The sequence below is a fragment of the Salmo salar genome, chromosome 21 (assembly GCF_965601325.2).
Source record: "Salmo salar chromosome 21, fSalSal1, whole genome shotgun sequence".
NCBI lineage: Eukaryota > Metazoa > Chordata > Actinopteri > Salmoniformes > Salmonidae > Salmo > Salmo salar.
The window spans coordinates 25,822,501-25,845,756 of NC_138311.1; the positions used below are offsets into that span (position 1 = coordinate 25,822,501).

At 44.3% G+C, this 23,256-nt stretch overlaps 1 protein-coding gene and 1 long non-coding RNA gene across 2 annotated transcripts in view; one reads left to right on the forward strand and one right to left on the reverse strand.

Annotated features, from left to right (window-relative positions):
• Positions 1-18,986, reverse strand: part of LOC106582012 (importin subunit alpha-4) — a 19,039-nt gene extending 53 nt beyond the window's left edge. Inside the window, exons 1-17 of the mRNA XM_082967070.1 lie at positions 18,746-18,986; positions 13,177-13,221; positions 10,310-10,399; positions 9,633-9,662; positions 9,434-9,486; positions 9,246-9,341; positions 8,556-8,641; positions 8,353-8,439; positions 8,046-8,215; positions 5,012-5,056; positions 3,568-3,699; positions 3,090-3,218; positions 2,795-2,899; positions 2,619-2,688; positions 2,193-2,357; positions 1,987-2,081; positions 1-1,879 (exon numbers count right to left, since the gene is read on the reverse strand). The exon at positions 1-1,879 is cut by the window's left edge and continues 53 nt beyond it. Coding sequence (XP_082823196.1) covers positions 1,781-1,879; positions 1,987-2,081; positions 2,193-2,357; positions 2,619-2,688; positions 2,795-2,899; positions 3,090-3,218; positions 3,568-3,699; positions 5,012-5,056; positions 8,046-8,215; positions 8,353-8,439; positions 8,556-8,641; positions 9,246-9,341; positions 9,434-9,486; positions 9,633-9,662; positions 10,310-10,399; positions 13,177-13,221; positions 18,746-18,814 — 1,566 coding nt within the window. The 5' untranslated portion in view covers positions 18,815-18,986 and the 3' untranslated portion in view covers positions 1-1,780. The remainder of the gene's footprint in view (positions 1,880-1,986; positions 2,082-2,192; positions 2,358-2,618; positions 2,689-2,794; positions 2,900-3,089; positions 3,219-3,567; positions 3,700-5,011; positions 5,057-8,045; positions 8,216-8,352; positions 8,440-8,555; positions 8,642-9,245; positions 9,342-9,433; positions 9,487-9,632; positions 9,663-10,309; positions 10,400-13,176; positions 13,222-18,745) is intronic.
• Positions 17,731-23,256, forward strand: part of LOC145862570 (uncharacterized) — a 23,619-nt gene continuing 18,093 nt past the window's right edge. The window contains exon 1 of the long non-coding RNA XR_014382027.1: positions 17,731-18,127. This is a non-coding gene — a long non-coding RNA (uncharacterized LOC145862570). The remainder of the gene's footprint in view (positions 18,128-23,256) is intronic.

Sequence of the window (23,256 nt, forward strand, 5' to 3'; positions counted from 1 at the left end):
GTCTGTGACTGTGTGTGTGTCTGTGACTGTGTCTGACTATGTGAGTGAGTGTGTGTGTGTGTCAGTGACTGTCTGCTTGTGTGTGTGTGTGTGTGTGTCAGTGACTGTCTGTGTGTGAGTCGCTGTGTGTGTGGCTGTGTGTGGCTGTGTCTTTGAGTGACTGTCTGCGACTGACTGTGTGTGTGTGTGAGACTGTGTGTGTGACTGTTTGTGTGTGCGCGACTGCGTGTGTGTGTGCGCGACTGCGTGTGTGTCTGTGACTCAGTGTGTGACTATTTGTGTGACTGTATTTGTGTGTGACTGTATTTGTGTGTGTGTGTGACACTCTCTGCGTGTGACTGTGTGTGTGACTAAATGTGTGACTAAGTGTGTGAGTGACTGACTGTATTTGTGTGTGTGTGACTGTCAGTGTGTGTGTGACTGTCAGTGTGTGTGTGTGAGAGTGACTGTATTTGTGTGTGTGTGAGTGTGTGTGTGTGACTGTCAGTGAGTGAGTGACTGTGTGAGTGAGTGACTGTGTGAGTGAGTGACTGTGTGAGTGAGTGAGTGAGTGACTGTGTGAGTGAGTGAGTGAGTGACTGTGTGAGTGAGTGAGTGACTGTGTGAGTGAGTGACTGTGAGTGACTGACTGAGTGTGAGTGTCAGTGTGAGTGTCAGTGTGTGTGTGTGTGTGAGACTGTGTGTGTGTGTGACTGTCAGTGTTTGTGTGACTGTGTGTATGAGAGTGACTGTGTGAGACAGTCCGTCTGTGTGTGAGACAGTCTGTGTGAGTGTGTGAATGTATTTGCGTGTGTGAGTCACTGTGCGCGTCTGAGTGACTGTCAGTGTGCGCGTCTGAGTGACTGACTGCTCGTGTGTGACTGACTGCGTGTGTGACTGTGTGTGTGTGACTGACTGACTGACTGAGCGCGTCTCTGTATGACTCTGTGTGTGTGTGTGTGTGTGTGTGTCTGACTCTGTGTGTGGGTGTGTGACCGACCGACTGTGTGTGACTGACGACGTGCGTGACCACGACTGAGGGAGAATGAGAATCCAAGGGACAATCCAGGGGTGAAGCACAAAACGAACCCGCAAACAAACGTTAGTATCCTTTCCCCATCTGTGATGTATTGGCTTCTAAAACAAGTCTGCACAAATTCTTCCCAAGTGTCTTCAACTGTGTGTTTGTGCGTGTGTGCGTGCGTGTGTACGTGTGTACGTGTGTAAATCGTGACATTTGGCAATTCAAAAATATTGCCCCAAAAGGCTTTTTCTTCCGTCCATATGATTTTCACGTGACATTTCAAAGCATCGACTACGACTGCCTGAGATCAGATTGTATTGGTGCTGGATGAATTACCTGGACCCGTCTGGGTTACCAGGTTCTGATGGATGGTGGTAGTTTTTAGGGACCCTTCAGTACAGAGGTGGAGTATTGTATTGGTGCTGGATGAATTACCTGGACCCGTCTGGGTTACCAGGTTCTGATGGATGGTGGTAGTTTTTAGGGACCCTTCAGTACAGAGGTGGAGTATTGTATTGGTGCTGGATGAATTACCTGGACCCGTATGGGTTACCAGGTTCTGATGGATGGTGGTAGTTTTTAGGGACCCTTCAGTACAGAGGTGGAGTATTGTAGTGGCGGTGGGTGAATCCTTCAGTTGCAAGATGGGTGGCCATGTTGAAGTAATAGTAGCTGTGTACAATCCTTCTGTAGCAAGTTGCCAGTTTGGTGGAGAGATGGGTGGATGAATGTCTGAGGTGGGTTTGACAGTACCCGTGCTGCTTGATGGACCGGCTCCTAGAACTTGAACTCCTTCGTCTGCAGGTTGGAGGCAGGGTCAAAGTTGAAGGTCCCCCCTTGGGTGGCTTCAGGAATTAAACTGGGATCCTCATCAATCTGAGGGAGAAAGAAGAAAGGTAAGAGGTGTGTGTGTGTGTGTGTGTGTGTGTGTGTGTGTGTGTGTGTGTGTGTGTGTGTGTGTGTGTGTGTGTTTTATAACTCACATCGTCGCCTGAGAAGTACTGGTCAATGATCTCGAAGGCTAGTTTGTAGATGTCCTCATTCTCATGTTGCTGCAGATTCTCTATCTTCTCCAGACCTTAGAGCAGAGCAGTGGAGGCGCAGTCAGACAACAGCAACATTCCCCTCAGACACACCTTCAGCCATGATGACAACACACACACACACACACACACACACACACACACACCTCCAGACTCCTCTATGATCTCAGCGATGGTGCTGGCCTCGTCTCCAGCCATGATGAGGACGTTCTTGAGGCCGTCCAGGACCACCTGAACCACCTGGGAGTCCTTCACTGACAGCAGGCTGCAGAACGGAGGAACCACATTCTGCTGCACCAGGTACTCCACCTACACACCAACATATCAGAACATACACAACTCAATACAGCAGGAAGAATATCTGACCGCTAACTCCTGACACGGGTGATTGTGAACGCAGGTTCAGTCACTGGGTGCCGACCAGTTCATCAACTCATTGGTATGAATGCTCCAGCTACAGAGGCCCTAGCCTGACAGCGCTGTCTCTTGTACCTCCGTCTCTTGTACCTCTGTCCAAGTCAATAGTCTGGCTGATATTGAGGTTGCACTGTGTGTGAGTGTGTTACTTTCCTGGTCTTTCCTGCCGCTGATGGTGAGGTTGCTGATGGCCCATGCTGCCTCCTTCTGAGTGCCAAAGTCCCCCTGCAGACACACAGGCTGTCAGCACCACAGAACAACTCAGTACCCAGCAATGACAGAAATATCATCTCTCGCACAGTCAAACGCACACACCAACCACGGCTCTCACCTTGGCCAGTTGGTGGATGATCAAGGGGACGAGTCCTGCGTCGATCACTGCCTGAACCTGCTGCTGGTTCCCAGCCGTGATATTGGACAAGAACCACACTGCTTCCTGTAAACGAACCAATCACATGCGGTTATGCCAGAACACTTTCTGTTAACAGTCTAACCACACACAGTCAAACCAAACAACTTCTTATTGGCAGGAAAATCATAGAAAAGCCTTGACATAAGCTCCTTCCCTCCTCCCCGTTACCCTTGACTTCCCCGTTCCTTCTCCTAGGAGAGATTGCGTGTTCTACCTTGTTGATCTTTTCTTTGGGGTGTGTGAGCAGGTTGGGGAAGTGGGAGAGGACGTCACAGTTGAGCACCACCTGTGTCTGCTCGTCCGTCCCAGTCACAATGTTACCCACCGCCCTCAGAGCAGCCGTCTGCAGGAAGTGACATCACAGCAAGTCAACACCCAAAATGTCAGCGTTTCAGAGAATGCATAGAACACCCTGAAAGTATTACTTATAAAATGCATAATTTCCTCCCTCCCTTGAAATAAAATCACTGAGCTTTTCCTGAACATATGGCAGCATTTTTCTGCAAAAACTCCTACTCATAGTGATCGGTAGAGCCAATATTTGTTGCTTTTATCAATCCAATCTTAGTAAATCAGTGTTTTTTTCTTCTTCCAGATAGGAAGGAGGTAGGAAATTATGCATTTTATAAGTACACCATACCAAAGTTTGTTACAGTCTTCTAAAATCAGAATGTTATCAGTTGACTCCTTACCTGAACTTTGACCTCCTGGTGGCTGAGCAGGGGGACAAGGAAGGGGACCACGCCAGAGTCTATCACCATCTGAATCTGCTCGTTCCCACCGTCTGTCAGGTAGGACAGAGCCCACACCGTGTCCACAAGGATCTACAAACACACAGTGTTAACCAAGGAGTCCAATAAGTGTTGTTTCACTAAAGTAGCTGAGTATGGTAGGGCTTAACATGATGATGGCAAACTGTTCATTTAGTTGTAATAAACATGTGTAGTGCTTTCAGAAAGTATTCACACCCCTGGACTTTTTCCACATTTTTTTGTTACAGCCTAAATTTAAAATGTATTAAATTGAGATTTGTCACTGGCCTACACACAATAATGCCACATAATGTCAAAGTGCAATGAAGTTATTCTAAATATTTACAAATTTATAAAAAAATGAAAAGCTGAAATGTCTTCAGTCAATAAGTATTCAACCCCTTTGTTATGGCAAGCCTAAATAAGTTCAGGAGTAAAAACGTGCTTTACAAGTCACATAAGTTGTCTGGACTGACTCCGTGTGCAATAATAGTGTTTAACGTGACTACCTCATCTCCATACCCAACACATACAATTATATGTAAAGGTCCCTGAGTAGAGCAGTGAATTTCAAACACATATTCAACCACAAAGACCAGGGAGGTTTTCCAATGCCTCACAAAGAATATTGGTAGATGGGTAAAAAAAATAAAAGCAGACATTGAATATCCCGTTGAGCATTATGAAGTTATTAATTACACATTGGATGGTGTATTAATACACCCAGTCACTACAAAGATACAGGTGTCCTAACTCAGTTGCCGGAAAGGAAGGAAAATCGCTCAGAGATTTCACCATGAGGCCAAAGGTGACTTTAAAACAGTTACAGAGTTTAATGGCTGTGATAGGAGAAAACTGAGGATGGATCAACAACATTGTACTGAGTGGCCGAGTTAGATTTTTAACTAGGTTTAGGTCAAAACTGTATGTCAAGAACTGAAAATGGTTGTCTAGCAATGATCAACAACCAATTTGACAGAGCTTGAAGAATTTTGAAAATAATAATAAATATTTAAAAAAAATAAAAGATACAAATAAAAGAAATTGGCAAATGTTGCACAATCCAGGTGTGGAAAGCTCTTAGAGATTTACCCAGAAAGACACACACCTGTATTGGCTGCCAAAGGTGCTTCTACAAAGTATTGACTCAGGGGTTTAAATACCTATGTCAATGAGATATATTTCTGCATTTAATTTTCAATAAATGTGCAAAGATGTCTAAACTTTTTTTTCACTTCGTCATTATGGGGTATTGTGTGTAGATGGGTGAGATGGAAAAAAAAAAGTATTTAATCAATTTTGAATTCAGGCTGTAACAACACAATGTGGAATAAATCAAAGGGTGTGAATACTATCTGAAGGCACTGTATGCTCTCATACTTACATTTATATCTGTGTGGTATATAAGAACACACAGCGCTGGGAGAAGCTGGGAAAGAGACAAACAAGTGGAGAGAGGAGTGTCAAAAGCAGACTGGAAATGTGGCCATGTAAAGTCATGTCGCTAATCATTCCCCCTAGTGTTAAGGGATTTGTCTGACACGCTGGAGAGAGCACCACTATAACTCTACTCATAAATTGGAATACCTAAATGGCACTGGAGGGGATAACTGCCGTTTTACGGGCTCCTAACCAATTGTGCTATTTGATGTGTTTTTTCACATCGTTTGTAACTTATTTTGTACATAATGTTGCTGCTACCGTCTCTTACGACTGAAAAGATCTTCTGGATATCAGAACAGCGATTACTCACCTCGAACTGGACAAAGATTTTTTTCTTTAATGAGTCTGACACGAAGGATATACTGTTTCTCCCGGACCAGGCCCAAATCCCAGTCATTTGCATGAAGAAAAAGACGGAATACAGGGGGCACAGATCCGGGTGCCTTGTGAGAATTCATTGGCCTGTGGGTAACCCGCCTCTACCATCTGTTCTATTGGCCAACATGCAATCACTGGAGAATAAACTGGATGAGCTCCGTTCGAGACTATCCTACCAATGGGACATTAAAAACTAATATCTTATGTTGTTTCACTGAGTCGTGGCTGAACGACGACCTGGATAATATATAGCTGGCTGGGTTTTCCGTGCAAAGGCAGGACTGAACAGCTACGTCCGGTAAGACAAGGGGTGGTGATGTGTGTATTTGTCAATAACAACTGGTGCGCGATGTCTCGAGGTATTGCTTCTCATGATCAGCTGCAGATCACACTATCTATATTTTTCGTAGCCGTCATTTACCACCACAAACCGATGCTGGCACTAAGAACACACTCAACGAGCTGTATAGGGCCATAAGCAAACAAGAAAATGCTCATCCAGAAGTGGCGCTCCTAGTGGCCGGGGACTTTAATGCAGGCAAACTTAAATCCGTTTAACCTCATTTCTACCAGCATGTTACTTGTGCAACCAGAGAAAAAAAACAAGACCACCTTTACTCTACACAGAGAAGCATACAAAGCTCTCCCTCCTCACCCTCCATTTGGCAAATCTGACCATAATTATATCCTCCTGATTCCTGCTTACAAGCAAAAACTAAAGCATGAAGTACCAATGACTCACTCAATATGGAAGTGGTCAGATGACGTGGATGCTATGCTACAGGACTGTTTTACTAGCACAGACTGGAATATGTTCCAGGACTCATCCAGTGGCATTGAGGAGTACACCACCTCGGTCATCGTTCTCATCAATAAGTGACCGTACGTACATAAGCCATGGATTACAGGCAACATCCGCACCGAGCTAAAGGCTAGAGCTGCCGCTTTCAAGGAGCCAGACGCTTATATAAGAAATCCGGCTATGCCCTCAGACGAACCATCAAACAGGCAAAGAATCAATACAGGACAAAGGTTGAATCCTACTTCACCGGCTCTGATGCTCGTCGGAAGTGGCAGGGCTTGCAAACTATTACGGACAACAAATGGAAACCCAGCCGCAAGCTGCCCAGTGACACGAGCCTACCACAGGCTAAATTCCTTTTATGCTTGCGTCGAGGCAAGCAACACTGAAGCGTACATGACAGCACCAGCTGTTCCGGACAACTATGTGATCACGCTCTCTGTAGCTGATGTGAGCAAGGCCTTTAATGAGGTCAAAATTCACAAGGCCAGATGGATCAATAGGACGTGTACTCAGACCATGCACAGACCAACTGGCAAGTGTCTTCACTGACATTTTCAACCTCACCGAGTCTGTAATAGAGTAGGCTTCAAGCAGATCACCATAGTCCATGTGCCCAAGAAAGCAAAGGTTACCTGCCTAAATGACTACCGCCCCGTAACACTCACACATCAGTAGCCATGAAGTGCTTTGAAAGGCTGGTCATGGCTCACAACACCATCATCCCAGAAACTCGAGACCCACTCCAATTCACATACCGCCCCAACAGATGACGCAATCTCAATCACACTCCCCTTTCCCACCTGGAAAAAAGGAACACCTATGTGAGAATGCTGTTCATTGACTACAGCTCAGCGTTCAACACCATAGTGCCCTCCAACCTCATCACTAAGCTAAGGACCCTGGGACTAAACACCTCCCTCTGCAACTGGCTCCTGGACTTCCTGACGGGCCGCCCCCAGGTAATAAGGGTAGGCAACAACACATCTGCCACACTGATCCTCAACACGGGGGCCCCTCAGGGGTGCGTGCTTAGTGCCTTTCTGTACGCCCTGGTCACCCACAACTGCGTGGCCAAGAACGACTCCAACACCATCATTAAGTTCTGACAACACAACTGGTAGGCCTGATCACCGACAACAATAAGACAGCCTATAGGGAGAAGGTCAGAGACCTGGCAGTGTGGTGCCAGGACAACAACCTGTCCCTCAACGTGGTCAAGACAAAGGAACTGATCGTGGACTACAGGAAAAGGCGGGCCGAACACGCCCCATTCACATCAACGGGGCAGTAGCCGAGCGGGTGGAAAGTTAAGTTCCTTGGTGTCCACATCACCAACGAACTATCATGGTAAAACACACCAAGACAGTCGTGAAGAGGGCACGACAACACCGTTTCCCCCTCAGGAGACTGAAGAGATTTGGCATGGGTCCCCAGAACCTCAAAAAGTTGTACAGCTGCACCATTGAGAGCATCCTGACCGGTAGCATCACCGCCTGGTTTGGCAACCTCTTGGCATCCGACCGTAAGGCACTACGGCCAAGTACATCACTGAGGCCAAGCTTCCTGACATCAAGGATCCATATACTTTGCGGTGTCAGAGGAAGGCCCAAAAAATTGTCAGACTCCAGTCACCCAAGTCATCGACTGTTCTCTCTGCTACCGCATGGCAAGCGGTGCCAGAGTGCCAAGTGTGGGACCAAAAGGCTCCTTAACAGCTTCTACCCCCAAGCGATAAGACCGCTGAACAATTGGCCACTCTGACTATTTGCATTTGAACAGAACACACACGTACCTCCTGTACTGTCTCCATGGGGGGCGGTGGGTCCTTGTTGCGGCAGAGGTTGACGATGACCCAGGTGACGTTGCGGAGGAAGGTGATGGGGATGGAGGGGTTAATGAAGGACAGCAGGGGCTTGACCACGCCCAGGGAGATAACGTAATCCCTGCACTGTGGCCCGTCGCCTGGGGGAGGAGCATCACAGGTCAAAGGCCATCACCGGGGCACCAGTTTTTCCTGGTCCGGTCACATGGTTAGTCATTACAGACGAAACACACAAACATAACGTCAATGATGTGTTAACTGTATCAGCCATACTCACCTATGATGTTGCCTAGCGCCCACACGGCCTGTTCACACACATTGTGATGGGGAGAGTGGAGCAGCCTCAGAAACAGGGGAACAGCATCTGTACATGAGTACAAACACAGTGAGGAATTGACAATTTAACACACACAAAAGAAAAACATTAGTGAAGCCCAGACAGAATAACAGCGGAGCAGAATGACCGCAGGGTGAACTTACTGGACTTGACCACAGCCTGGGTCTGTTGTGACGTGCCAGACGCTATGTTGGTCAGGGCCCAGGCTGCCTCAAACTGAAGAGACGGACTGGAGGAGAGAAAGGAGGGGGGAGAGAGAAAGAAAGATCATTCTAGGGCTTCCATTATTATGAACGCGTCTTTCTCCTAACCCTGCCCTCGCTTCTTCCTCCTCTTCAGTCCACACAAACAATGTGTGTGTAAACAATGGTGTGTTGGGTTGCAGTGCCAGCTGTGCTCCAGGAATTCCAGTGTCCGTCTGACAGACTGCAGCAGTCGCCATGACAGCTGTGCATCCGCAGCTCATCGCTATGGTAACCCTCCAACCCCTGCGCCCTCCTGTACTGACTCCTGGGTATGTGCGCGCGTCTGTCCCCTTCATGAACACAAGGTCCTGTGTGTGTGTTTGGCCCTGAACACAACGAGGTCCTGGGAATGGGGGAAATCCAGAGGACAGGAATGCTCTTTTATTTGGATTGGCACCGGACGGCAGGGCCAACGGACCACCCTGTGCCTCACACACACAAAGAAGCATGCACACACACACACACACTAGTAGCCCCTCTACATCATGTATCCTAGCCAGTCTTAAGTAATCCCAGTAAAAATGTCCCAACAGTGCATTAGTAGACAGTCCAGAGGAGGACATTGGGTTAACGCATCAGCAGACTCACTTGTCGTCTCTCTCCAGACATTTGACTAAGATGGGCAGGATGCCAGACTTTATCAGGTCATCAATGGGAGGGTTTCTGTCACTGGAGAGGAGTTTTCTGACAGACACAAAAACAGGAAAAGTTATGTTTCAATCGTGGAATAGAAAACAGGGTGAGCGGTTGAAAACAGAGATCTCACACACACTTACCTGGCAGCCTGCACGGCACTAAGCTGAACCACGGCATTATCACTGGTGGCGTTCTTCAGAGAGAGAGAGAACAAGTTACAGCACCACACTCTCACAGGAGGAGGGAGGTAGGGAAGGAGACAGGGAGAGAATGGGACGGAGAACAAAAGCGAATGAAGTTTGTCACTATTCTTTGTTTGCACACAAAGTTGAGCCTTACCTGTAAGATGGCCTCTAGCGTGAAGTTTTGCTGCAGAGTGGGAAGGGATGGGACAAAATCAGTACCACGTTACAGATAAACAACAACATGGGGGAAGGGGATACAATTCACATAAACATCTGGCTACTTCACACTGATCGGTCAACATGTCATTGATACACACACAGTCTGTCCCTCTCGGTCTCGCTCCACACGCCAGTGTTCTCAGAGTGCCGCGTTTCCTCTGCTGCCGTGTTGGTGTGTTGGCTGGCTGGTTGAGGCTGAATGAGCTCACAGGCTGAGAATGCCATGCTACGCCATCATAACCATACTTCACCCGGTAGCAGCTAGGTCAGGCCAGGCCCTATTCCTCATCTCATTAGCTCAATGACAGGCCTCCAGTCAGCAGGGTGACAAGGCTTTGAGCACGATACAAACCCTAGAGAAGCCATGGGGGCGTCAGAGAGACCAGGGGGGCTTAAGGACGCATGTCTAGATTACAACATCATACATAGAAATGTATTTTATAGAGCTGACACAATGTCCAATGCCAGTAGCACTTCAGGAGGAATGGCCACACCTGCCCTGGCCAAACAGACAGAAATGTACTGCCTAGATTCTCTATCTGGAACAAGTCTCTCGTCCCACTGCAATAGCAAATGGGTCGCTGAAGTGGAACACACAGACATCCCACATACCCCTTTGAAGTCGGAGTCGAAGTCGGAGTCCTCCAGACTGTCCTCCTGTGGGACATTCCTCTTCTTCAGGAGATGCTCGTCTCGTTTGTTCTGACGGAAGAGTGCGGAGGGACAAGAGAATAAAACACATTGATGAATACTCAAATACGCGACAGAGTAGCAGCGCAAACTCCTACAGCAAACTTTTTGCGACTGCGAGCCAGATATAGGTCGAAAAACAGCTGACCCTCGCATCCCTAGAATGTGTGTGTACTGGTTTATGTTGGGGTCATCTCTGGAACCTGTAAGGAGAGACTAAGTACAAACCCGGTGTTGTTATAGGGGATGTCCCCTATAGTTACTAAACTTTACATCGAGACACACTAATCAAAAACACCCCAATTAAAACAAAGGAATACACTCCCAGAAAGTTGAGGAGCAGGCACAGTGAGACACACCTATACTGGTGTTGAACAGAGCATGAAAAAGACAGACACAGCCGGTCGGCATGTGAGTCAGTGGTAGGGAGGGAGGGAGGGAGGAGAATCCCTTGGCCTACATTCCAGTGTGTGCTGCAGTGCTGGGCCGTGCGTCACTGCTGGTGACTAACCATCCCTGTGCTGCTCTCTGCTCTGGCATAATGGAATGTGCAGCCAGACTACAGCAACACACTAACTCGGCTCTTTCTTTTTCGCTCGCTCACCGAATTAGGCCTAGTTTCTAGCCATGTCTCCCTCTCTTCCTCAATGGTAACTTAGCAACGACTACAGGCGATTGTTTTAACCTCAGAGAAAGAAAAAAAAACGTGTGAAGAGGAAGGAGAGTGAGGAGTGTGTCAAAGCCCTGAGGGGGGTTTACGGAGGAAGAATGAGTTGGGGGAGGGGAAAGTAAGATTCAAAGCCATGACCGGGGGACTCGTGTCAGAGAGATCAAGTAAACATGAGAGCAGCGGATTGTTGGATGTATGAGTGACAGGGATACCTGCCAATCACCGGAGAGGAGAAGAGAAACCCTTCGGTCTCTGGCTCTTTACAACACAGGGCTGCAATGATATGAGCAAATAATCTAACAGCGGTTTTTTAAAGAAAATATTGTGACTGCGATTTTGATCAAAACACTTGGGTGAACTGTTGGAATCATAAAAAATAAAATTGTTATTCCGATTCTATGGTGTGGCATGACAACTAATGACAAAGACAGGTAGAGTAGAAGTTGTGACAGGGTAGGACCCAAAGTGTTGTTCAAAGTTTCCCAGGGGACCCTTATTATATTTGAATGTTACATTCATGGCGTTGCACATGTCAATATTGCAATTTCGGTTAAAATTTGATTCATTGTGCAGCCCTATTACAAAGGTGTAAGTAAATGCATGACAACCATACTAATTGGGTGTATTGTAGCCATTACAGGGTTCCGATTTAGGCATCCACATCAAACAGGCAAGCACAGCAAGCACCTCAGGATAGATTACATCTGGATATTCTTGTAAATCTCTGCTAATCTCCATGGACTGCCATCTAATCTAGGTTTCAGCATCCTGATGATGTCGTCTCTTAATGATCACCAAGTCTGGATAGTACAGTGACATTACATAGGTATGCATATCAAGGCGAAGGGTAGTGGGCATGTGGAGGGACTTAGGCATGGACGGTACACCATATATTTGGAAATAGCCACGGGATGGTTTTTCAATACCATTGAAACTATTTCTTGGATTATTATTATTTATTTTTTAATACACTTGAATATTTGTAGCTACTTTTTAAGTAAATACCTGCAGTCAACTTGTGCAATATGTTAGGAGATAACGAAGATTGCGTTCTTCATTTCACCGGTCACAATTTTTCATTATGAAGCATAACGGTAGTACCCGTTCACGTGGTGTTTGTTTACAAGCACAACAATGAGAGACCGGAGCCTTGTGAGTCACTCGCTGTTGTGCAGCACGAGCCAGGTGGTCTAGTTACAGTGTGGAATTCACAACTAAATGTTTGCCAGCTAAGATTTGTTATAACTATTAAGTTAACTGTCTAAAGTTTGCTAAATGCTCTGCAGTTGTGCATTTGGTTTGCTAATTTAGTAGCTAGTTAGCTATCTAGCTAAGTTATCTAGCTAAGTGGTTAGCTTCTTCCAAAATCAAGCTTTGCTTGCTGGTAACAGTAGAGAATCCCCTCCTGGATCAAGAGCCTTGCTGTCTAATATTTGTTTTGTGCGTGCAGCAAACTGTGGAGCATTTTTTCAGTTACTTGTATAACTGGGATGAGCTGGGATGTCTGTCCTGAAAATAGTTTAGGTCAGACACTCTAGAAAATGTTTGCAAAGCGCTCGTTAGCATTTTCAATGGGATTTTACATGTACTTGTTAGCATTGCTAACATGCGAATTAAAAAGGCTCAGTGGGGGTTGAAAATAGCGCCCTTTGCGTTCAGTTATAACCAAATATACCGGTACGGCACAAGGTCAGTGTGACAATCTGGATAAGCCTAGAGGGAGTAGCTGAATGACAATCACCGCAGTGGGCCAAACAAAGAAACCCAACTACTTAGTTTACGGTTATGGAAAAGGGGAGAACGCAGTTTACAGGGATCAGAGCCCAGTCCAGAGAGGTGAAATATCATGTTTGGGTCATGGTCAGAAAATGAGGGAGTCAAATTGGGGTTAGTGCCCCCATAGAGGAATCATTCAGGATGGATTGAGACGAATAGCAAGTCTGTGTCTGAGGCAAGACACAGGGTGAGAAAGGAACAACCTGTCTATAGATCTGTCTGTGTGTGTGTGTGTGTGTGTGTGTGTGTGGTAAGCAGGGAGGTCAATATTAATATTGGGAGCAGTGGAAGTACGCCTACAAATTGTGCATCACCAAAATATAAATTAGGCTTCTTCTCTCACCTTCCTCAGCTCGACTGTCACGTCATTTCGATGTCTTCTCATAGTCTGGAACACAAACACACAGGGAGCAATATGAGACACACAGTTTATTGATAACACATTTTAAAAACATAACATCTCCCTCTCTGGACTTCTTAAATGGCACAAATTGCTTTTGGAAGCAGCATGAAGAGATACTAGAAAGTAATATAGGCCTAGGTCAGAACATAGGAATTGAGGGGTAAAATATGTAAGCAATAGGCTAAAAGCATAAGTTAGACACACCACTTGATATCGTAATGGTTCAGGTTAATCAATGTGTGTTTGTGTAACGGTAATGTGTTCTTAGTCCACTCATGACTGTGAGCTGGTCTCAGATCTTGTGACTGTGCGCTGCGGTTCATATTGCCATCCTAAATAGCCCCTTACGTCACGTGGGCCAGTCACATCATCCCAGCCTTGGTCTGGTCTTGACCCTGTCTGGGGAGGCTGAGGAGCAGAGAACCAGAGGGAGACCCTTCTCCTTTCTCTAACAACCAAACATTGACCCAGCCAAAACACCTGTCTCTCTCAGAGCACCTGTCGCACCTAGATCAGCAGAGGGCAAGTGTGGGTCTGTGCAGGCTTTTGTTATAGCCAAGCACTAACACACCTGATTCAGATTGAAGACCATGATTAACAGATACAGGCCTTCAGAAAGTATTCACACCCCTTGACTTTTCCACATGTTGTGTTACAGCCTGAATTTAGATTTTTTTCTTCCTTCAAATTAACTTGAAATGAAAAGCTGAAATGTCTTGAATCAAGTATTCAACCCCTTGGTTATGGCAAGCCTAAATAAGTTCAGAAGTAAAATTGTGCTTAACAAGTCACATAATAAGTTGCATGGACTCACTGTGTGCAATAATAGTGTTTAACATTGGTTTTGTATATGACTACCTCATCTCTGTACCCCACACACACAGATAATTGTAAGGTTCCTCAGTCGAGCAGTGAATTTCAAACACTGATTCAACCACAAAGACCAGGGAGGTTTTCCAATGTCTCGCATAGGTCACCTATCAGTAGATGGGGAGAAAATAAATAAAGGCAACATTGAATATCCATTTGAGCATGGTGAAGTTATGAATTACACTTTGGTGTTTCAATACACCCGGACACAGGTGTCCTTCCTAACTCAGTTGCCGGAGAGGAAGGAAACCACTCAGATTTCGCCACGAGGCCAATCGTGACTTTAAAACAGTTGCAGAGTTTAATGGCTCTGATAGGCGAAAACTGAGAACGGATCAACAACAATGTACAGTGCATTCGGAAATTCTTCAGACCCCTTTACTTTTTCCACATTTTGTTACGTTACAGCCTTATTCTAAATCTCATCAAATCTACACACAATACCCCATAATGACAAAGCGAAACAAGGTTTTTAGAAATGTTTGCACAGTTAAACTGAAATACCTTATTTACATAAGTATTCAGACCCTTTGCTATGACACTTGAAATTGAGCTCAGGTGCATCCTGTTTCCATTGATCATCTTTGAGATGTTTCTATAACTTTATTGGAGTCCACCAGTGGTAAAGCGCCAGAGTTCCTCTGTGGAGAATCTTCCAGAAGGACACCCATCTCTGCAGCACTCCACCAATCAGGCCTTTATGGTCGAGTGGCCAGGCGGAAGCCACTCCTCAGTAAAAAAGGCACGACAGCCCACTTGATTTGCCAAAAAGACTCAGACCATAAGAAACGGGATTCTCTTGTCTGATGAAACCAAGATTGAACTCTTTGGCTTGAATGCCAAGCGTCACGTCTGGAGGAAACCTGGCACCATCCCAACGGTGAAACATGGTCGTGGCAGCATCATGCTGTGAGGATGTTTTTCAGCAGCAGGGACTGGGAGACTAGTCAGGATCGAAGGGAAGATGAAAAGAGAAAACCTGCTCCAGAACGCTCAGGACCTCATACTGGAGTGAAGGTTCACCTTCAACAGGACAACGACCCTAAGCACACAGCCAAGACAACGCAGGAGTGGCTTCGGGACAAGTCTATGAATGTCCTTGAGTGGCCCAGCCAGAGCCCGGACTTGAACCCAATCTAACATCTCTGGAGAGACCTGAAAATAGCTCTGCAGAGAACAAATGGGAAACACTCCCCAAATACAAGTGTGCCAAGCTTGTAGAATCATACGCAAGAAGACTCAAGGCTGTAATTGCTGCCAACGGTGTTTCAACAAAGTACTGAGTAAAGGATCTGAATACATAGAAATATTACATGTTACACGTTTTTTTTTTTAAATACATTTGCAGTAATTTCTATAAATATATATGTTTTTGCTTTGACATTATGGGGTATTGGGTGTAGATTGATGAACATTTTTCAATTTTAGAATAAGGCTGTAATGTAACAGAATGTGGAAAAAGGTCTAGGGGTCTGAATACTTTCCAAATGCACTGTAGTTACTCCACAATACTAACATAAATGACAGTGAAAAGGAAGCCTGTACAGAAGAAAAATATTCCAAAGCATGCATCTTGTTTGCAATAAGGCGCTAAAGTAAAACTGCAAAAAAAAGTTAATTTCTTTGACATATTTATGTACTGAATACAAAGCGTTATGTTTGGGGCAAATCCAACATCACGTAACTGAGTACCATGCTTCATATTCTCAAGCATGGTGGTGGCTGCATCATGTTATGGGTAGGCTTGTCGTCGGCAAGGACTAGGGAGTTTAGAATGGAAAGAAACAGAATAGAGCTAAGCACAGGCAAAATCCTAGAGGAAAACCTTGTTCAGTCCGCTTTCCAACAGACACAAGGAGACAAATGCACTTTTCAGCAGGACAATAACCTAAAACACAAGGCCAAATATACACTGGAGTTGCTTACCAAGATGACATTGAATGTTCCTGAGTGGCCTAGTTAAATGTTTTCAAAAATGTTTTTACTTTGTCGTCATGGGTTATTGTGTGTAGATGGGTGATAAAAAAATAGATTTAATCCCTTTTTAATTCAGGCTGTAACACAAAATGTGGAATAAGTCAAGGGGTATGAATACTTTCTGAAGGCACTGTACATATATTAGGCTGTAGTCTAAATATAGCTTGACCGGTGAGCAGTGTCCTGAGCCAACAGTGTGTTACTCCTGGATATGGTGTACTGGGGTGAACATTAAGGCACAGAACACTGACTGAGCAAGTTCAAACCCGTTAGAATTGACAGAGAAAAACAGATATCTGATAAGTAATGCTCATGGCTCAACCATAAGCTGGGCTGCATCTCACATGATATCCCATAAGGCTGTTCATCGAGAGACTGTTGAACAGAGGAATTGGTCAAAGTAGTCCCTTCTGCTGGTGCAGTTTCAGATCATCCTAGTGGTTAAGGTCAGGATTAGGTAACCTCATCCTAGATCTGTGGTTATGAGCAAGTTCAACCTAGATCAAACCCCAATGATTGATTTTCCCAGTACTCACCATACTGATGTACTATAGAGTGGGTGCCAGACTGTTTCTGTATTCAACTAAGCTACATTGTTGCCTCGCCAAGACAACGCACTTTGGCCAGAGCAGAAACACCCAGAGTACCACTCATATAGTGATAGCTACAGTATTCATACTCAGTAGCCTATTTGTAAAATCTAGCAGAAACACGTAAGTTAAATTCTGAAGGGGGGAGGATGATGCATTTCTTTACTAATCCTCAAAACCATTGCAGAAACACAACTCCCAGGTCGTAGATCAGTGCTGCTTAGGGGCTTCTTCTACTTCCTGGCCCCTCTAGAGGGCCACAGATCGGGTTGTACCTCCAGTGAGAACCCAAGCCAGACCTCCAGGATGCCCCGAAATAGCCCCAGTGGCGCACGTGGCCATGTCTGTCATAGTAGCCATGTGTTTGTCACATTGGCTCTCAGCTTCAAAACAACATCCTATGAGACTGGTCCACTTCCCATGGTTTTAGATGGCTCCCAAAGACAATCAACTCTAATCCAACAATTACTCAGAAAACCCATTCATTCATACAGTGGGGGTATCCCAAAGATTACCATTTGTACAACTCTGTACAGACAGAAATGTGTGTGTTATTGTCGAAGATGGCACGGCTAACCACTATGAATGCATGAGGTCAGCATGCCATAGTTTTTAATAATACCACTAGCATCGGCTGAAAACAATGACAGCTTTCGCGACGATGACTACTCAGCCACGAGATACAGAACGATACAGATAACAAGCTATTGACGGTGGAAGCGGCAAGTAAACAGATTCAGGCAATTAACAACATCTTCACCTATTTAGCTAGCTACATAAGAATATTTGCTGCACAGGCCGTTGTTCAAATGACAATTTTAGCTGGCTAGCTTGCTAGTTCACAGTTCATTACGGCAGGATGATTCTGACCTTGCCTGACAGACTGATACCTCAGATTAATGTCATATATTTGTTTGGCAAATTTAATCTCACAAGTTTTAGAATTTAATCTCACAAGCTTTAGAAGCCAGAATGTTGAATACAATGATATTTTAATGTACTGCACCAGTTGACTGTGCTGTTGATCCTCTTGTTTACACTGAGCTGCACTGGGATCGGAAAGTCATCAAGGTTATATTAAGACACTGCAGAGCAGGCGCAAGATATAAAATGTACTTCAATACAGGGATGGGATATACCACTGTACATTTTACCTTTATCCAAACTGATACATCGAAAAGATTGAAATACTGCTGTTTTTTCCCGAAAAACTGCCCATTTCATCCTCACGCTAGCTAGCAGTAGCCATTATGCAATGGCACATGGCATTGAACAACAAAGGAGCTGATTGGCTGATGCTGCCATTCCAAAATGGTTGCTGTGGCTACTGCTATGACAATGAGGACGGAATTGAAGTTTTCTGGAAAAATTTGCAGTATTTCAATCTTCTCCATGTATCATTTTCGATCAAGGAAAATGTGGAGTACAGTGGTATATCCCATCTCTACATTGAGGTACGTTTTCCGACCCATATCTCGCATCTGCTAGGCCGTGTGTCCATGATGGCGTTCCGACCCCAGTGTAGGTCAATGTAAACAAGCGTAACTGTAGGGTCGCAATCATCGGTCCAATTATGGTTGGATACGGGTGCTAGCAAAAAAGACAAGTTATCAAGGGGGTCTAATTATCTAATAGACAGCCAAACCAGCTAGTTGTCGACATATACTCTAGCTACTCTGGATTATGCTAGTTGGGCTGTCAACTCTAACGTTAGTCTGCTTTAAAAACCGGTGGTACGATAGCTTAGTTAGGTAACGTTAATCAGTTAACGTTAGTTACCTAGGCTAGAGCTTTTCGTTGTCGGTGAAACCGGCTGACATTTCAAGCTATTTGTTGGAGAATAAGGGCCGTAAACCACGCCCGTTCGTTATGATGATGACGAATAAACGGAGGATATTCCGGATAAACTCAGCACACAACAGCAGGCTGGCGGCGAATAGCTAGGTAACTTAGTTGACTTGCCAGGCTTCATCAAAAGATTGTCAGACAAGGCCGGGGAAGATAGCCGGTGTCTTAAAATAAAATCCTACACGGATCATTGTCTAAACCACCCTATCCAAATGCACTCCTACCTCGACATCGCGTCCCTTGTTTTTGAAGCTCTTGATACGGTGGTTATCCAAGCCGGCGTTTTCTGCCATGGCTGTTTGCTGGCTAAGAGTACTCCGGCGTTCGTGATCTCCAGTGAAAGACAGAGCAACTACGCGGCGGAGTACAGGGAGTGGGCGGCTACGGTAGCAGAGAGGGAGGAGCTCGGAGACCGCTTGTCCTATTTTTGATGGACTCCCTGACGTCGCACAGAGACAGATGCTATGTTGACGTACCAGTCTGAACTAGGAAACTCAGAAATGTCCGACATGCTAACTGGTTGTACACGTGTCGCATTCAACGAAATTGCAAGTCGAAAATATCCGAGTTTCCTAGTTCCGACTAGAATATGAACGCGGCAAAAGCATCACCAACATAGAGATCGTTCGTTACCATACTTCTCCGGTGCGGTATGTGTGGTTAATCACGTAACATTTTGTGATACAATTTTTTAAAGGGGAAAATGTAAAATATGCACCACGAACTAACCCTACACTTAGAGAAAGGGAAATATTCAGACCCCTTTACTTCTTCCACATGTTATTATATTACCGTCTTATTCTAAAATGGATTAAATCGTTTTTTCCCCTCACCAATCTACACACAATACCAAACATGACAAAGCAAAGACAGGTTTTTAGAAATGTTTACAAATGAATTACAAATAAAAAAATATCACATTGAATGATTCAGAGGACAACTGGGTGAAAGTGTTGTGGTCAGATGAGACCAAAATGGAGCTCTTTGGCATCAACTCAACTCAATGTGTTTGGAGGAGAAGGAATGCTGCCTATGACCCCAAGAACACCATCCCCACCGTCAAACATGGAGGTGGAAACATTATGCTTTGGGGGTGTTTTTCTGCTAAGGGGACAGGACAACTTCACTGCATCAAAGGGACGATGGACGGGGCCATGTACTGTCAAATCTTGGGTGAGAACCTCCTTCCCTCAGCCAGGGCATTGAAAATGGGTCGTGGATGGGTATTCCAGCATGACAATGACCCAAAACACACGGCCAAGTTAATAAAGGAGTGGTTCAAGAAGAAGCACATTAAGGTCCTGGAGTGGCCTAGCCAGTCTCCAGACCTTAATCCCATAGAAAATCTGTGGAGGGAGCTGAAGGTTCGAGTTGCCAAACGTCAGCCTCGAAACCTTAATGACTTGGAGAAGATCTGCAAAGAGAAGTGGGACAAAATCCCTCCTGAGATGTGTGCAAACCTGGTGGCCAACTACAAGAAACGTCTGACCGCTGTGATTGCCAACAAGGGTTTTACCACCAAGTACTAAGTCATGTTTTGCAGAGGGGTCAAATACTTATTTCCCTCATTAAAATGCAAATCAATTTATAACATTTTTGACATGTGTTTTTCTGTTTTTTGTTGTTGTTGTTATTCTGTCTCTCACTGTTCAAATAAACCTACCATTAAAATTATAGACTGATCATTTCTTTGTCAGTGGGCAAACGTACAAAATCAGCAGGGGATCAAATACTTTTTTCCCTCACTGTACACCTTACAGCCACTCATGTACCATGGCCTAACCAATTACATTTTTCCCATCAGGATTTTGACCCATTAACTACATAGTGATATTGTTTATGACACAGCTAGTGCACTAAGAGAGAGGCCTGTGAAATGTTTGTGTGCTTACTGTTCACATCAAAATGTCAAAAAGGGGAAACAATACAAGATATGTGTCTAGAGTCTATGATATGTAGCTGCAACCTGGTCTCTGGGGTAGACATAACATAGTGAAAAATAAATCCGGGACACTTCAATGAATATGATGTGTTACGATTCGTATGGTATGTATTCATTTGTGGATATACATCATCCATTTTATATATGTTACGAATTGCAATTCGTACAATAGTTACAAATTTCCTAAACATATACACAACCGTTCAAATGTTTGGGGTCACTTCGAAATGTTCTTGTTTTTGAAAGAAAAGCACATTATTTGTCCATTAAAATAACATCACATTGTTAATGTTGTAAATGACTATTGTAGCTGGAAACAGCTGATTTTTAATGGAATATCTACATAGGTGTACAGAGGCCCATTATCAGCAACCATCACTCCTGTGTTCCAATGGCACGTTGTGTTAGCTAATCCAAGTACATCATTTTAAAAGGCTAATTGATCATTAGAAAACCCTTTTGCAATTATGTTAGCACAGCTGAAAACTGTTGTTCTGATTAAAGAAGCAATAAAACTGGCCTTCTTTAGACTAGTTGAGTATCTGGAGCATCAGCATTTGTGGGTTCGATTACAGGTTCAAAATGTCCAGAAACAAAGACCTTTCTTCTGAAACTCGTCAGTCCATTCTTGTTCTGAAAACTGAAGGCTATTCCATGTAAAAAATTACCAAGAAACTGAAGATCTCATACAGCGCTGTGTACTACTCCCATCACAGAACAACGCAAACTGTCTATAACCAGAATAGAAAAAGGAGTGGGAGGAGGACAAGAGGACAAGCACAGTTAAAGTCAGAAGTTTACATAGACTTAGGTTGGAGTCATTAAAACTTGTTTTTCAACCACTCCACAAATTTCCTGTAAACAAACTATTGTTTTGGCAAGCCAGTTAGGATATCTACTTTGTGCATGACACAAGTAGTTTTCCCAACAATTGTTTACAGACAGATTATTTCACTTATAATTCACTGTATCACAATTCCAGTGAGTCAGAAGTTTACATACACTAAGTTGACTGTGCCTTTAAACAGTGTGGAAAATTCCAGAAAATGATGTCATGGCTTTAGAAGCTTCTGATAGGCTAATTGACATCATTTGAGTCAATTGGAGGTGTACCTGTGGATGTATTTCAAGGTCTACCTTGAAACTCACTGCCTCTTTGCTTGACATCATAGGAAAATCTAAATAAATCAGCCAAGATCTCAGAAAAAAATTTGTAGACCTCCACAAGTCTGGTTCATCCTTGGGAGCAATTTCCAAACGCCTGAAGGTACCATGTTCATCTGTACAAACAATAGTACGCAGGTATAAACACCATGGGCCACGCAGCCGTCATACCGCTCAAGAAGGAAATGCGTTCAGTCTCCTAGAGATGAACGTACTTTGGTGCAAAAAGTGCAAATCAATCCCAGAACAACAGCAAAGGAGGTTGTGAAGATGCTGGAGGAAACAGGTACAAAAGTATCTATATCCACAGGTCACAAATGGGTCTTCCAAATGGACCCCAAGCATACTTCCAAAGTTGTGGAAAATGGCTTAGGGACAACAAAGTCAAGGTATTAGAGTGGCCATCACAAAGCCCTGACCTCATCCTATAGAACATTTGTGGGCAGAACTGAAAAAGCGTGTGTGATCAAGGAGGCCTAAAAACCTGACTCAGACCAGCTTTGTCAGGAGGAATGGCCAAAATTCACCCAACTTATTGTGGGAAGCTTGTGGAAGGCTACCTGAAACGTTTTACCCAAGTTAAACAATTTAAAGGGAACGCTACCAAATACTAATTGAGTGTATGTAAACTTCTGACCCACTGGGAATGTGATGAAATAAATAAAAGCTGAAATAAATCATTCTCTACTATTATTCTGACATTTCACATTCTTAAAATAAAGTGGTGATCCTAACTGACCTAAGACAGGGAATGTTTATTCTGATTAAATGTCAGGATTTGTGAAAAACGGAGTTTCGACTCCGGGATGCTGTCCTTCTAGGCAGAGTTGCCAAGAAAAAGCCATATCTCAGACTGGCCTATAAAAAGAAAAGATTAAGATGGGCAAAAGAACACAGACACTGGACAGAGGAACTCTACCTAGAAGGCCAGCATCCCGGAGTCGCCTCTTCACTGTTGACGTTGAGACTGATGTTTTGCGGGTACTATTTAATGAAGCTGCCAGTTGAGGATTAGTGAGAAGTCTGTTTCTCAAACTAGACACTAATGTACTTGTTGTCTTGCTCAGTTGTGCACCAGGGCCTCCCACTCCTCTTTCTGTTCTGGTTAGAGCCAGTTTGCGCTGTTCTGTGAAGGAAGTAGTACACAGCGTTGTATGAGATCTTCAGTTTCTTGGCAATTTCTCGCATGAAATAGCCTTCATTTCTCAGAATGAGAATAGACTGTCAAGTTTCAGAAGAAAGTTATTTGTTTCTGGCTATTTTGAGCCTGTAATCGCACCCACAAATGCTGATGCTCTAGATACTCAACTAGTTTAAAGAAGGCCAGTTTTATTGCTTCTTTAATCAGAACAACAGTTTTTAGCTGTGCTAACATAATTGCAACAGGGTTTTCTAATGATCAATTAGCCTTTTAAAATGATAAACTTGGATTAGCTAACTCAAAGTGCCATTGGAACACAGGAGTGATGGTTGCTGATAATGGGCCTCTGTACACCTGTGTAGATATTCCATAAAAACTAAAAAATAATCTGCCGCTTCCAGCTACAATAGTCATTTACAACATTAACAATGTCTACACTGTATTTCTGATCAATTTGATGTTATTTCAATGAGCAATTTTTTTAGCTT